The sequence below is a fragment of the Thunnus albacares genome, chromosome 23 (genome assembly GCF_914725855.1).
Source record: "Thunnus albacares chromosome 23, fThuAlb1.1, whole genome shotgun sequence".
Taxonomy (NCBI): Eukaryota; Metazoa; Chordata; class Actinopteri; order Scombriformes; family Scombridae; genus Thunnus; species Thunnus albacares.
Window position 1 is genome coordinate 12,555,957 of NC_058128.1, and position 15,158 is coordinate 12,571,114.

Here is a 15,158-nt window from a genome sequence, read left to right on the forward strand (position 1 = left end):
ACAAAATACACTTGAATCTCCAAATATAATTGAAACTTAGTTATTAATCATCTTCACTTGAAGACAGTGAAATATCTTGCACGCTGAATTGCTCACTTCACAGATGTAAGCATCAGCTCAGTGACATTTGATTAGAGGAACACTTCCTCCATGTTTCTTTAATACAAAACCATACTGGATCCTGGCCTGGACAGTGATACTAAACACCTTTCAAGAGTCTTTACTGGAACCCATATTCACTTCTTATTGTTTACCAGCTCTGATCCAGGAAATATTACCCATCTTCATTTCCTAGAAATTTGCTCAAGTATTTGTGAGCCATGCTTTTAATCAAATGGTTAGTAGGAGCATGTGGGGAGTACAAAGGAATAGTATTAACATTAATGCTGACAATCAACACCAGACACAGCTATATCCGAAAAGGACAAAAAAAGAGGAAGAGCCACAGGGATTCATCTGTCAATGTTCTATTTAACGTCAAACAGAGTCACAACTAAATCACGCTGATGCAGAATTACTCACAAAGACACACACATACAAAAACACACACTCACACATAACAAGAGATTCATTATAATAGATATATAATGTTACCTGAACCAGAGCTAGATGAGCAGCTTGGTACAGAAGATAAAGGTGTTCGATACTGGGAGACGGACTGAGTTCACACGACTAAACACACTCATCCATTTTGTGCATAAAATCATACATAAAACCATGAACATATAAGGAAACATACAAGCCACAAATACATGCAAACAGACAAATAGACGTGTATGTGTAAAAACAAACCCGGTGATAAAAACAGGCAGCATACCGATGAGTGTGACAGAGAATGGAAAGAAAAATAGAAGAAACAAACTGAGTTGACAGAAGTTAAAGAAGTGAGTTTAAAATAAAAATAAGAAGAAAACTGAAGACCCGAAAAACATGCAATAACACACATAAACCAAGAACGACAAGTATATGAACTTAGAAAAATGTAAAAACTAGATTGTTTACTGGCAACATGTCTAACTGGCTAACATGTCTAACGAATAAATATTCATATACATTAATATTTCTCTTTATTTATATGTATTTATCCTTGTGTACATTCATGTTGGTTTGTAAATGTGTTTATATGTTTAGCAGATGTTCTTTAATCCACTTGCAATACACACTTGCTATTTGATGTTCGTACCTCCCAAACACTATAATGTATGAGAAAACAACACTATCAGCTAGTTGTTTGGAGCTTACATTGACCCTGAAGTGTATCCTGTAATGAGTCCGTGTTGTGTTTATTAGCTGGTTTCAGTTTGCATTTTAGCCTGTGTGAATGTACAAGTGTGCATAATTACTGTATGTTCTATATCAAGCACCTCTCTGTGAGGTACCACTGCCAGCTGAATGTATATATTAGGTGTTGTGCTACATATGTATTTAAATTACAGGTCCTACTGTACCTGTGCAGATGTCTGCGATAAGGACGCGTGGGTGGGGCTCTGAATTGATGAACTGTTAGACTGACTGGAGGACATAACCTGAAGACAGAGACACAGGCAGAGTAAGACAGAGTGGGTAAGAAGAAAGGAAATGGCTAAATATAAAACTGTAAAAATGTAAGCATTTACATGCACACCAAAAGCCTTTTTTTGGTTTAATACTGTTCTAGCTACTTCCCAGTCATGTCCTGCTTATAAAAAACCTGGATAAACTGAAATCCCATTTATGAAAAACTCATGGAAAATATCTGCTAGGAAAATGTATTTAATGTCATCAAATTCAGTTACATTTTATCCCTTCTTACATGTAAATTTCTGAATTAACTGTTGACTAAAACAATCACCAAGTTGTTAAATTCCAAAATGATGTGCCTATTAGCTAAAAACCTTTTGTAAAATGTGAATACAGTATAAAGATCTTGGAATACAACTCTGACGTAAACATGAAGAATGTCATAGTATGCGGATTACTCTTGGGCTAGTTTAAAAAAAAAAAAAAAAGAAAAATGAACACATTCCATCTTTTTTCCTGACAAGAAACATTTGATCTCCTATTAACATCCATTTCATGCTCAATCACATCAGTTTAGGGCTGCAATTAGTTCATAGCAGTGGTTTGCGCCAGGGGCAAACTGTTTTCTTCAAAAAGACTGTGGTATTACTGCAGGCAAAGTGCCATCTCAGTGGGAGTGGTTACCTTGAAGCGAAGGAAATACTTCAAAGAGAAAAGCCGACACAGGAGTTATTACTGTATAAGCACAAAAATAGGGTGGAGATATTTTTGTATTTTATCTTTATGGGGTTTGGACATCAAGGGGATGTGGCCAAGTTTAAGAAAAGTGATGAAGTAAGAGAAGAGAAAAAGTCTGGATGCATAAAAAGTTGACATTTACTGATTTCTTCTGTTGTTCTGCTGGTAGAGTTACCTGTTGGGGGGTTCCAGGGGCAGCTTGTTGGGAGGTGGCGGTGGCCAGAGGGGGTCCTGGACTTGGCTGGGGGGTAGAAGCTTGAATCTGCTGCTTGAAAACAGATTTAGAGAAAGAAAGATGGACAGATAGATAGGAAGAGATGCAATGTTGTGGGATATAAAAGAATGGAGGTGAGAAACCAAAGAGAGATTGGCAACAAGGAGAGAGAAAAACAAGAGATAATCAGAACATGTTTGTAGTTTCTACAACAGAAACTGTACATGAATGCAAACACAAGGTACTTCTGCCGTTATCTTTTTCATTTTACATTTTCTTCTTGTGTATGCACGCATGTGCACAGAAGCACATCCATTTGTCCACAAACAGATATATGCACACCAATATTTACTGTATGCATATACATACATAGAGGCGTTTGTAATGTTCAACAGTACAGGCACAGTACTGGGGTTAGGGCAGGTTGTGAGTTTTTTTTCATGCAGGTCAGACCCTAAATGATTGGCAGTGATAATAAGTGGATGTTATAGAGTCAAAGAAGCACAAAGTAGAAGCTGGAATACTGACACCAGATATTAAAATTGAAATATTAAACTTAAATTTGAAGATTTTCAAACTGCTCGCTGCTGTTTTCTCCAAAATATCCTAACAAAGGCACAGGCACAATAATATTTTGTATTTTAATGGTAGATGGCTGGGGCTTGCCACTTTGCATGATAAAATCCCTCCCAGAAACATGTAGAAGATCATGAGGTAACTGTATATTGACTGTCAAAGGAGTCCTTAAAAAGTCTGATTTGTTTGAAATGTCAAACAAATTTAGAAAAATATTCAAACAAAATCCTGTGCAGATTTTTTTTGCTACTCCCAGTTAAGTTAAACTCTGGAATCATTCACATTTGATTTTTGATCCCGATACATTTCTAGTGAGTATTAAGCTTGACATGGCTCATCTTTTAATAATCTATGGCACTGCATAACAGCAGCATATAAACAATTATGACCAACCTATTGTAAAATGAACCCTTAGAAGGCTGTTTGCAACTTTATACTTGTCAAGAAGCTCTCCTACACAGTGTGTGGTGGGAGCTTACACAAGTATTGTTGCACCACTACTACCTACCTTTTTCCTAACATCATAGGCAGTCACATAAACACAAATAACTTCACAGCACAGAAATTTAATAAAACGTATAGAAAGATCAAGAATTTAAGATAAATTACATGAAATAAAAAATTTCCACACAACAAAAGATTGAAGAAATGAAAAGGTGGTTCAAAGTAAACAATGAAGAAAAGAAAGGTGACAATGATGATATCAGCGTTCTAAGGGTTTAATGAATTTAAACTGTGACCTTTGAACCCTGTGTAGGAAGTTGATTTCCAGTCTGGGGCGGGAAATAACACAATAAGCTGAAACAAAGAACTGACTTGAAGCCACGCTCTTCAGCAATACAACACAAAACAGAAATAATTGAAACTATACAAATGAAATGTCTATCTGCTTGGCTACATTTGCTAGATGTAGGTTTGTCTTAGCCTCCTTGGTTTTGTTGTATGTTTCTGTGTGTTTGTCCATACAAATCAACAGTCTCACGGCTTCATTATACTTCCTTGATCTTTTTAACCACCTTGGCATGGATAGAATATTCATAACATATCATTAAATCTGAAGATATGCAGGATATAAAGTTATATTTTGAAGTATGAATCTATATGACTTACTTTTGGACCAAAGGGACTGTAGATTTGTACGAGCAAAAATTCAAGTATACCATACATATAGTATACCCGCACAAACACACATTTCTCATATACAGACATATATGAACATACAGACAAAATATTACTTACTGATAACGACAAATCAATCAAAAACACAACATAAACACAGAGAGGAGGAGGCTGAGACTGTTTGCTCATAAAGCTTGTACAACAGAGTTTGTCTCAAAGACTACCTTCTGAATGTCAGGACAATGTTGGATGGAAACGTCAACATTGTCCCATTTAGATGGAAATGAAATGTGAGTGAAGCCTGTTATTCTTAACTTGGTCTCAGAATCAAATGATTCTGGTCTTGGTCGTACCAAGATATGCTCTGGATCTTGCCCTTGTCTATCAATCCCTTTTGAAGCACTGCTGACTTAAGTCATGCTCTAAACTAAACATTTTTCTGCCATTTCCTTCTATGAGCAAACATTGTCAAGGAATGAATAATGTGAGACATTACGAAGGCAGACCATGAGACTTTCTCTGTAGTGTTCATATGACTGAAGGGGGGTTAAAATCATAACCTAAAACTACATGATGACAAATAAGCATCAGCTGGGGCTCCTGGGTCGGTAGGGTATGAATACAACAGGGATTGGTATATGAGCCCTTGGGTCAAATTACTTTTGTAAATGAATTAAGCTACTTTTTTTTAGAAGACTTAATTCAGTTGACAGATTACAGAATTTTTTTTATATATATCTGCTGAAAAGCACATTGTTGTTAAACTTTATAGGTATGACAGTCTCAATCTATGAGATTTTGACACTTTTCAATCAAACAAGAAAGAAATAGCATGTTGTGCTATTGCAATTACAATATATCAATGCATCAACAGCTATTTTAGGATCTTTGCTGAAAAGTAGCTTACATAATTTCAACTAGTAACTGACCCAGGGGTCTAGGGGTGTTTTTAGGATCTAAACTTAGTACCAGAGTGGGGTTAGTGGCCTGCATGGCCAGCAATGACTCATGGTATGTCATATCAGGTTGGGCTGGTACCACCCCTCCATGTCGGGCCCAGACACTCTGGATCAGAGACTCCAGCTGAGTTGATGACGCTCCCCCAAGTGGGAGCTCGGAGGATGGGGTGGGAGGGAGAAAGCTCTGCATGGAGGGTGGATGTCCATGGCTATCTATGGGAGGCACTCCGCCTGATGGATCATAGAGCGCAGCGGAGGACGAGTGAGGGATGGACTGAGCGGCTGAGGAGTCGAATTGAGGGAGGAGAGGTGGGGGAGGAGGTGACTGGAACTCTCCTGCATCAGAGGAGGCCAGAGAGTCACTAGATGGTTCTGGGCTTCTGTCTTTTACGGTTACACCTGTGTGATGAAGGAGAAGACTTCCTGGAGGTAAGGGGAGCTCAGGACTGATATATGTGTACAGCTCTTCTGTCACTGGCTGGAGTCGACTATACGTGCCGGAGCCACCTGATCCTGTTCCAGTGCTGTCATCTAGAGGGAGGTCCATGGAGCTCCTTCGGGCCCGGTAAAGCCTGGATGCCAGGAGGTTTGGATCACCAGCAGCAGCTGCAGCGGCTGCAGCTAAATGGAACTCAAAAACACTTCCAGTAGACGGTGAGGCTTCGCCCATTACTGGAGGTGCAGAAATAGGAAAAGCGGAAGGGGAAGTGTGCTGTGGTGGCAGATAGCATCCATCAGATGAGGAAGAAGAAACAGCGCCACCAGTAGATGCATTCATAGCAGGTAAAGGTGGAGGGATTGGACTGTGTGCACTCATTCTTTGCATGATGTGTGGGTGCAAGAACCCTGGTTGAGGTGGAGGTCCGGGATCAAAGCCCAAACTTGCAGCCGCAGCTGCTGCTTGCCTCTGCTGATGGAAACTCAAGTGTCCAAGCTGGTGTGCAGTCATTGGGTATCCTCCATACGCCATTGCTTCATAATGGTCCAATAAGGCAGCTTGATTTAGACTTAATCTCCTCACTGCTTCCTCATGTTCTGCTCTCATGTCTTTATAGCCATACAAACTTGGGTCAGATTGTCCTGGGAGATGCACAGGTTCCCCAACGCCAAGTCTCTGAGCAGCGGCTGCAAAGCCGGGATTGACCATGAAGAGAGAGGGGGTCTCAACACCCTCCATCCCAGAAAAGGGGTGCAGGCTGCTCCCATACCGAGGGTAGGCAGGCTGGAAGTGTCGGGTATGTGCCTCGAGAATGGATGTGCTCTTGCGTCGTTGAGTGTTGTAGGCCTTTGGAGGGCCAGTGGGAGGAGGCGAGAAGGAAACGGGGCGCTCGGGGATGGAGGGGAAGAAAATAGTAGGGGGGTCGGGGAGAGTTTGGAGGGGGATGCTCCCTCCTGCTCCTCCTCCTGTGCTTGCTCCTCCACTGTAGGGGTGCGGCATTGAATGCTGCTGCGACAATGAGATACAATGGATTTAAGAATGAGATTCAGAGAATGAAGAGAGAGAACCATAGCAAAGGCCCACATGAAATGGAGAAAATAGTGTATCAAAGAGCATTATTTCAAAACAATAACAAGAGAAAATGGCCACATATCTCCCTCCACACTGGGAACAAAATGATGTGGTTACAATAGGGCCCAATATACCTAAAAGGTGTAGAAGCAAACAGGTAATGTAAAGATACAAAGATAGTGAGACAAGTGGACAGACTGGTACAGCACAAAGACAAGCAGATACCACAGAGACAAGACAGTAAAAGAGGGAGACACGCAGAGCTCACAGTAGATAGATAGTGGGGTATTAAATACAAAGAAAAGAAAGGCCAAATGCTGTCCTTAAGCTCAACATTCTCCTGATGCATCTACATTCAGAAAAAATGTCTTTTGTTACATGTTTTAACCTGCAAAATACTGACCTTCTAACTAAGTAGCTGTAGCCTGCAACTTAAGGCTAACAAACTAAGAACATTTGAAAAACTTTGTATATATAGATAATGTGTAAATCCTAATGAAGGTGTTTGGTTGCAATCTGTGTTTACATAAATTGTGTTTTATTTTTAGTTTTTACAAATGTCCAGGAACAGATACCAGGAACCTTTTTTTCAAACCAGTTTTTAGATGGCAAGAGTATTGATGTGATGCCTTTTTTCCTCTTTAAATATCTAGACAGACTTGGTGTTTATGTGTTATTTTCACTTGTAAAGTGGATGTTGAAAAAGGGGCACCATGGTAGCCTCAGCATCAACCATGAGCCGCAATGTCCCCTGTTATTATCCGGCTGGGGACCTTAGTTTAATGTCAGTGTAACTCCCCTCGTTTCCTGTCATCTTTCATACAAAGCCCAAAAATACCATAAAAGCCAACACCCAGGTAGTTTATGTACTTCTGGCGCAGAAAGGACAAAATGTTGTCACAGAAATTGGTGTATATGTATTAACCCTGGCACTGATTGTACCAATATATGTCATTTCATTCATTCATTCATTCTAGGTTGTTCCATTACATGTTTGCTGTAAAATGAGCAGTTTTCCTGATGGCAGATGCACCGGATATAAAGAATTTGTACCTTAGAGCAAAGTTCAGCTTCAAGCCAGTCAATCTGTATTTAATGTGAACACATGGCGGTTTACGAGAGGAAGAGAGATAGCGAAAGAGAGATGGATTAGTAGAATGACAGACTCACAGCAGTGTCTGAAAATAAACTGAAGTTGAACAAACATATCTGTCATACTAATATATTTATCAAGATAAAATGCCACTTAAAATGCCTTAAATTGAGAATACAGATAGCATTTCCCAACTAATTTAATATCAGATTCTAAGATGACGTGATGTCCTAGCTTACTCAGTTTTTAAATCCTTGCTAAACAGTCAGGATTTCATGTAAGCTATGAAGAGGAGAGATATAATATACATATTGTTACACAGTGAAGGAAGCTGGGGAGGCAACCTTGTTCCTAAACAAGTTTAAGATTATCTTCTAGTGCATTTCATCGTGTACTTTCAATTGACGCAAATCAGTTTAATTTTCTGATTCCGTGTGGCTGTTTATCCATTTCTTGTTTGGCCCAAAAATGTACAGAGTGACGAATAAATGATGCTTTCTCAGCATGAGTAATACGAGTTTCTTTAACAGTTCTTTCATTCACTCTATGTTACCCAGCAATTAGAACTACTGGTATTTGTACAGCACATTTAATTTGTCATGAGTTTTCATACACAGTAACACGTGGCACTCTCAATTAGAATGATTTTGGTAATTTTATTATCTCTAAATTCAGACACCAGTGTGGTCCACAATCCCTCATGTTTCTCTTTCTCCCTTGCTCTCTGGTTCTCACCACCACTATGCCCCTTGAGGATGAGGATTTTGAACCTACAGGGGTGGAGAACAGGGCCGGTAGGCTGGCCCTCCGCTGCCTGGCCCTGGGCAGAGAGGAGGCAGAGTGAAGGGGTAGGACTGTCTCCAGGGCTTTGGAGAGGCGCCCAGCGAATGTGTCCCTCTCAGCTGCGAGAGGCATGCAGGGGGAGGTGGTGGTGTAGGAGGATGAGGAGGATAGGTCTGGAGGAGGGGTGGAGGGCTGCTTTGGATGAACAACCGGGGGCGGAGGAGCATAGGAAAAGGAGTAGGAGGAAGGGGGGACGCAAACAGACATGCTACGACTTCGACGACGGCGCGACGCAGGCTGTAGGCCAGGGAGGGGTGATGGAAGAGGGACCAACATGAAAAACAAACACAAAGAAATTAAAACATGGAAAAATGACCTAGACATAGAAAACAACAGTAAAATGAAAACACAACCACTGGACACATGTATACAAACTATGATTTGGAACCAAAGATATTAAATTAAAAAAAAAAAAAAACAAAACAAATTATATAATTTTAAAAAGGTACCAAATAAAAAGTGATTGTTAGATTTCAGTTTTGCGAATAAAATACCTCAAGTTATGTTTTCCAAAAGTTAATAAACACACATGATAATAGCTCTTAAATATGATTTTAAAAAATCCTCAATGTGTGTGTTAATTTCAACACTGACGTGAGAGCTACTGTTTCAGTTTTTCAAACTGTGAATTTCTAATTGGAACAAAACTTTTACATGTTCTATATCTTACTCTGAACAACAAATAACACAAAGAAATGAACTTATGAACAAAAGTGGTAAAGATGGCTGAAAGATATAATATAAAGATATAATAGAACAATGACAACAGAAATAGAATATCTTAAGTCAATATCATTTTAAAATAAAAAATAAAAAACACATACTTTTATATAAAAGGGGAGAATGGTACCTGAGATAATCACATAATTGAGTACAGTAGTTGTTCAATATGATAAACCAGTCAGTCTGTCTACACGGTATCTGCTGGCTCCAATATACTGTACAGTATAATCTTAATGAGGAAATAAGCTTACTGAGAAATGTAAGATTACTTCAAAGCGAGACCTAAAGGAAGCCAGAATCTTCATTAAATTACTCAATCAATCGGTCTCCCATCTGAATGATCGTTCAGGTGAATGATAAAATGTGAATGCTGGTAAACTGGAAGTCACACAAGAACATTTGCAGCCAAAAGGTCACCGGATGGAAAAGTCTATGGTGGGAAATTAAATGAGAAATGCTTGTTTCTCCATCAGTAAGTACTTATGAAGATACCCTTGAGCAAGGAATTTGGCTCATCAGCTCTAGTGGGGGCTGCTCAAAGGTCAACAATTGATGATCATGGTTAAAAACAAACAAGTATGCTAAATAAACATTCCCTGAGAAAATGAATAAAGCTGGATAAAACCTCCATAAGAGAGTAGCAGAGACCATGTTCAACCAACATTATGATAAAAACATACAATACATAAACTAAAAGTGAAAAGAGAGAAAAAACAAGCAAACATGCTAACACTTGTACTGTAGCATCTGCCAATGAATAAATAGAACAGTTTGAGAAAAGGTTTTCTGCCATATCAGAGGTGAATTCTCTATTTGGAAAAAACCTTTATATACAGTAAAAACAAACAATATAGCAATACAATATTATATGAATAGACAATATTAGATTTAAGTGAGTAAATAACTTTCAAATGTCTTCCACTTGTTTGGCAAACTCTCCTGAATATGACACCTCTGCATGAGCAAAGATTACATAACATGGGAGTAAATGTGTGTCCAAGCATACGGAGCCCCCCCCACCCCCCCCCAAGGGTCACAGCGAGGTTTTTTCTTTGCATTCTCTCACAATAAATGTTGCATTACCTCGCAATACTTTCCTTCTTCCATTCCTTCTTAGCCACATGTCTATTTCTGCCCAGCGCAACACCCCAGTATGGATCAGCTCATTGAATTTTACTTTGAACTGGGCATTAAGTATGCTGATACAGCACTACTGCTCAATAGGCATGGTAATGTAATTAGTGAGAGTAAACTTAAACAAATCCTTAGATCAAGACATCTCTCCAGGAGAAAGCAGTACAGTAATCTGCAGGATGCTGCTGGGGGACATTCGATGGTTACGTTAGATATTCTAACCACACAAGTTCACCTGAAATGTAGCCACCTGTCCACAGCTTATATATTATATATATATGAATATACACAGACACATATATAAGTTCATGTCAGGGCATGTGAGATGAAATGACGATGTTGCATGGGAATGCAAAACTAATGCAAGGGAATGCAAATGTATTGTGAGGTAACACAAAAGTACTGGGGGGCTCCGTACAAGCAAATATGTCAGGTTATTAATGTATAAAAAAGGTTTGAAAATATGAAAACAAGACAATATATAACTTAACTAATACTTAAAGAAAAGTAATTGAATGAACAACCAACACAAGAACTAATAGGGAACACAACAAAGAAAAATGGATTTTAACATACAGTACAAGGAGGATTGAGGGAAGGACAGTGAAAGAGGTAACTGGTGGATAAAACGACAGGATTGAGGATAAGAGGGATACATGACATCTGGGAGGTTGAAGAGAGAGTGACTGACAGACATCTAAGATGAAATACAACAGAGGACTGGTATACTACCAAAGTAAGTGGTTGTCTACCGACTAACAGACTTACTGACTAGCTGAAAACTTGATCAGACATTGTTATAACCTAATAAGTGGTTGAAATGTTGGCTGACAAACTGAGTTTGATGTGTTTGGCAAATGTGTTGCTTTCTCTATGTGTAATACTACAGGTTACATGCCTCAATGGGCGTTGAGGTCAAAGGTGATCATCTCCGAATAAAAGCCCATCACCGGCATGCTCTTGTGTATTTAGCTCAACGCATAACAAGCAATTCCCACCCCATTCACAAACACTGCAAACTCCACTCAAGCTCACTCCCACTCCAACACACCATGCAGTGCTCACTTCAAACTGACGAGTCATTTTCAACACAGCTGTGAATATAGCACCCCTCACAGATGTGACAACCCGAAACGTACACGTGTGATGTCTGATTTGGGTGACGTCACCACTCACCATTGGCTGCGGCGGCTGGGCGTAGGCCGGGTGTTGCTGCAGGGTAGCGGAGGGGGCAGAGGGGTAAGGGGTTTGGGACTGGGAGGGGGGCTGGGAGGAAGGGGGGCAGCTGTACGACATGGTCAGCTGACCCAGGTGGGGGGAGTCTGAGGAGAACACCGAGGAACCCTGGCCGCTGTCCATGCCTCCTTCAGCTGAGAGAGACACGGAGAAAATTGAAATAAGCAGGGTAACCTTTTCTTCTGTCCTTCCTTTTTCTACAATTATCAAACTCACAATCAAGTTATAAAAACCTACTTTGATGTGGAGATAATCTTATTTCTATGCAAATCTCAAACTTGATATAAGTGAGTTTACAGCTAGTTATGTTAGGGCACAACAGGTTTGGCTTTATGAAAAATGTATTGGCATGCAAATAAATCCATTGGGAATGAGTTAAAATGTGTTTTCAATTTAAAACAGGATGATTGGAAATTATATGGCATATTTAAACAGCAACTCAACCATGGCTGTCCTTGGTTTACTGGAAGATAAGATGCATAATACTTCTCCAATATAGCAAGCTTTATTCCCATAATGTTCCCAGCTACTTTGCCTTCATTAGCGTCATACACTATAGATTGTTTCTGCTTTCTTACATTCTACAGCATCATGTTGTTACAAGAGAAATATAAATTAAACAACATTGCGACCATCTTTTACAACCTAAATTCGATCTTCATGGTAGATACACAGTGTGCTAAACTATCAAAGGACCTTCGGAAGCAGAAACGTATGAAAATAGAAACCACCGTGCAGAATGTGACGACGGGGTGCTGTTCTAAATCTCTATTTGCAGTTATTTGCAGTATTTGTCTTACATGTGTGCGAGATGCCGCTCTGCTGATAGTGAAGCTGCTGCTGCTGCTCCACTTCAGTCTCCTCTGTCTCTGCCTGGAGACAGAAAAGAATACAAGCTAAGGTTAAACTAAAGTAAAATAAGGACAAAATTCATATTTCCCACATGGTTTATACATTTGAATACAAAATGCTACAACTGGAACAAGGACCATGTGGACTCTAGTGGCCAGGTGCGAATGGCACCACATATCAATTTCAGAATGGGACTTCAAGGATAAAGACTTGCTGTGATAAATATTGAGCCAAATCATTTGCAAGTGTCTTTTTATGAACTTTACACACAACAAATCAAAGTTACACAGCTACAAATATACATACAAACTGATTTGAAACAAATGAAAAACTTACAATAAAATCATGCTCATCAACTGTCCAACGAACCTGTGTGTGTGAAGTTTTGAGTGTTTCTTGTTGCTGTTGTTGTTGTTGTTGTTGTTGTTGCTGCTGCTGTTGTTGTTGTTGTTGCTGCAGCTGTTGTTGTTGTTCCGCCTCCAATTTTCTCTTCTCCTGTTCCTCTCGTACCAGCTGTCTCTGTTCTCTCTTCCTCCGGATCAGAGATACGCGGTCCTTGATAGCCTTGGCCATGGTCTTGTGGTCACCCTCAGCAACATAGCCAGACTCAACCTGGAGAGGTTTTAGGTAAAGTCACGCATATTACCTTTCAACAAAATATGCACCATTACTCACCTCCATCTATCATTTATCTCCTGTCCATCTCACCAACCATCTATCTATCTGCTGTCTACATTTATGCATCAGTTGCTACTTTTCACATCTCTCCCTTTCTATTCTCTCTCACCTAAATCCAACCCTCCCTCCCTCCCTCCCACTTATCCACACCACCATACATCTATCCCTTATGAATCCCTCCTCTATGAATCCCTCCCATAATACCATTTCCTGGGCCACATCTTCAGGGACATCTTTGTTCAGGTCAAAGGAGAACTCGATGGCTTCGTTGTCTTTGTATTTTCCTGAAAAGCAAATTACAGGTGGCTGGTCAGGCAGGTGTCTGTCTTATATTTACTTGGAATAATTAATATCCTAATATAACATCAATGGTTTTTCACTACAAGAGGGTGGGTAAGAGGGTTGACAGATTTTTTTATAACAGCTATAAAGAACTATTGCCCCTTAATATAAGATTTATGACATATATAGTTACATGTTTGCTTTTATCAGATATTTTTACAACAGATCTGAATGTGAGCCAGTCAGAAAGATATTATTTCTAACCTTTGAGCTTCTTGACGTCTTCTATCCTGAGCCAGAGTTTGATTGCGATCATTTCCCCATCATCCTCTTCTGCCAGTTCAACCCTGACCCCAGTGTCCTCTTGGAAGAATGCATGGTTCAACAGGATCTTTATAGCATACCTAGAAGAACGGGAGACAAAAAGATAAGATATGTAAGGGAGGAATCATCCAGCTAAACACCAGTGTCACTGGAACAAAGAGAGAGGTGAAAAGAAATGTTAAAAAAAATGTAGCTGATGAGAGAGAAGTAGATTTTTCAACCTATACACTGTTTCACATTACAGTGTGTCGTGAAGTATGCAGAGGCGGATGATTTTTAACAAAGAAAAACGTTCAGGAGAAAAGCATTAGCGATCCTTGAAATGAGAGTCAGCTATGAATGCACTGTGGCTGGACGACTGACAACCAATCAGATGACTATTTCTCGCCAAAAGACCAAGATAACTAAATTTTGGACAATAAAATGAAGCAGGGAGGGGGGGCAAAAGGAAAGAGTGCCAGCGAGGGAGGAGGTGGATGTTTTGGCACACCGATGGCATGGGGAGAGCGAGAGAACAGAGCACTATTTAGATAACCAAGAAACTGTGAATTAGAACAGGATTTAGAGGGAGAATGACTTTGCTTAAAGTGGACAAAAACTTCCTGAACTTGTATCATCAGACATTACTAAGTGTAGTGATGATTGTCATATCCAAAAATCCACAGAAATCACTATATATCAACAGCTTTGGTTTTGGGTTTAACAATCTGTGTGTGTGTGTGTGTGTGTGTGCGTGCGTGTGTGTGTGTGTGTGTGTCTCACCTCTCATCTTTGTTCGTTCTGATGCAGCCCTCTATGATTTCCTTTACCTCAGGAATGGCTACCTTGTCAAAACTGCCAGGCTTCACTCCCTGCACATAATCACACAGACACAAGAGCAGTGAAGACACGAAACCTTTAAGAGACAGACGAGAGCCACACACACACACGCACACGCACGCACGCGCACACACACGCACGCTGGAGTTCGAGAAGAACTAAAACCCAGACATGATCTTTCTCACTAATGCATAGGAGACATTTACCCGGTGGCTGCTATGTTTTAATTCACACATACACACACACACACACACACACACACACACACACACACACACACACACACACACACACACACACACACACACACACACACACACACACATATATATACACACACACTGCACATTCATTCTCTGAATCTTAATTTTCTTCCAGAAAACACATCTGTTTGCTCGCTCCTTTAGTTTTTCCTCTGTATGTGATAAAAGTATTCTTCTATATAGGAAAATAGAAAACAGGACCACAGAAATGTGGGAACAGTCTGAAAATGGAAAAATGAAACAAATTGGAAAATGTCATAAGACTTAAATGCCAAATTCCTATTATATAGTGTGG

At 39.8% G+C, this 15,158-nt stretch overlaps 1 protein-coding gene across 4 annotated transcripts in view; it reads right to left on the minus strand.

Moving 5' to 3' along the window:
• Positions 1–15,158, minus strand: part of wnk1b (WNK lysine deficient protein kinase 1b) — a 98,834-nt gene that overhangs the window by 26,635 nt on the left and 57,041 nt on the right. For 2 of the 4 annotated variants that reach the window (XM_044342947.1, XM_044342946.1), the window contains exons 6-13: positions 14,544–14,632; positions 13,722–13,861; positions 13,380–13,459; positions 12,867–13,109; positions 12,446–12,518; positions 11,586–11,779; positions 2,414–2,506; positions 1,449–1,526 (exon numbers count right to left, since the gene is read on the minus strand). In XM_044342947.1, coding sequence (XP_044198882.1) covers positions 1,449–1,526; positions 2,414–2,506; positions 11,586–11,779; positions 12,446–12,518; positions 12,867–13,109; positions 13,380–13,459; positions 13,722–13,861; positions 14,544–14,632 — 990 coding nt within the window. Of the gene's footprint in view, positions 1–1,448; positions 1,527–2,413; positions 2,507–5,116; positions 6,554–8,483; positions 8,790–11,585; positions 11,780–12,445; positions 12,519–12,866; positions 13,110–13,379; positions 13,460–13,721; positions 13,862–14,543; positions 14,633–15,158 lie in introns of all 4 variants that reach the window. The other 2 variants (XM_044342949.1, XM_044342948.1) reach the window with 2 other exon arrangements.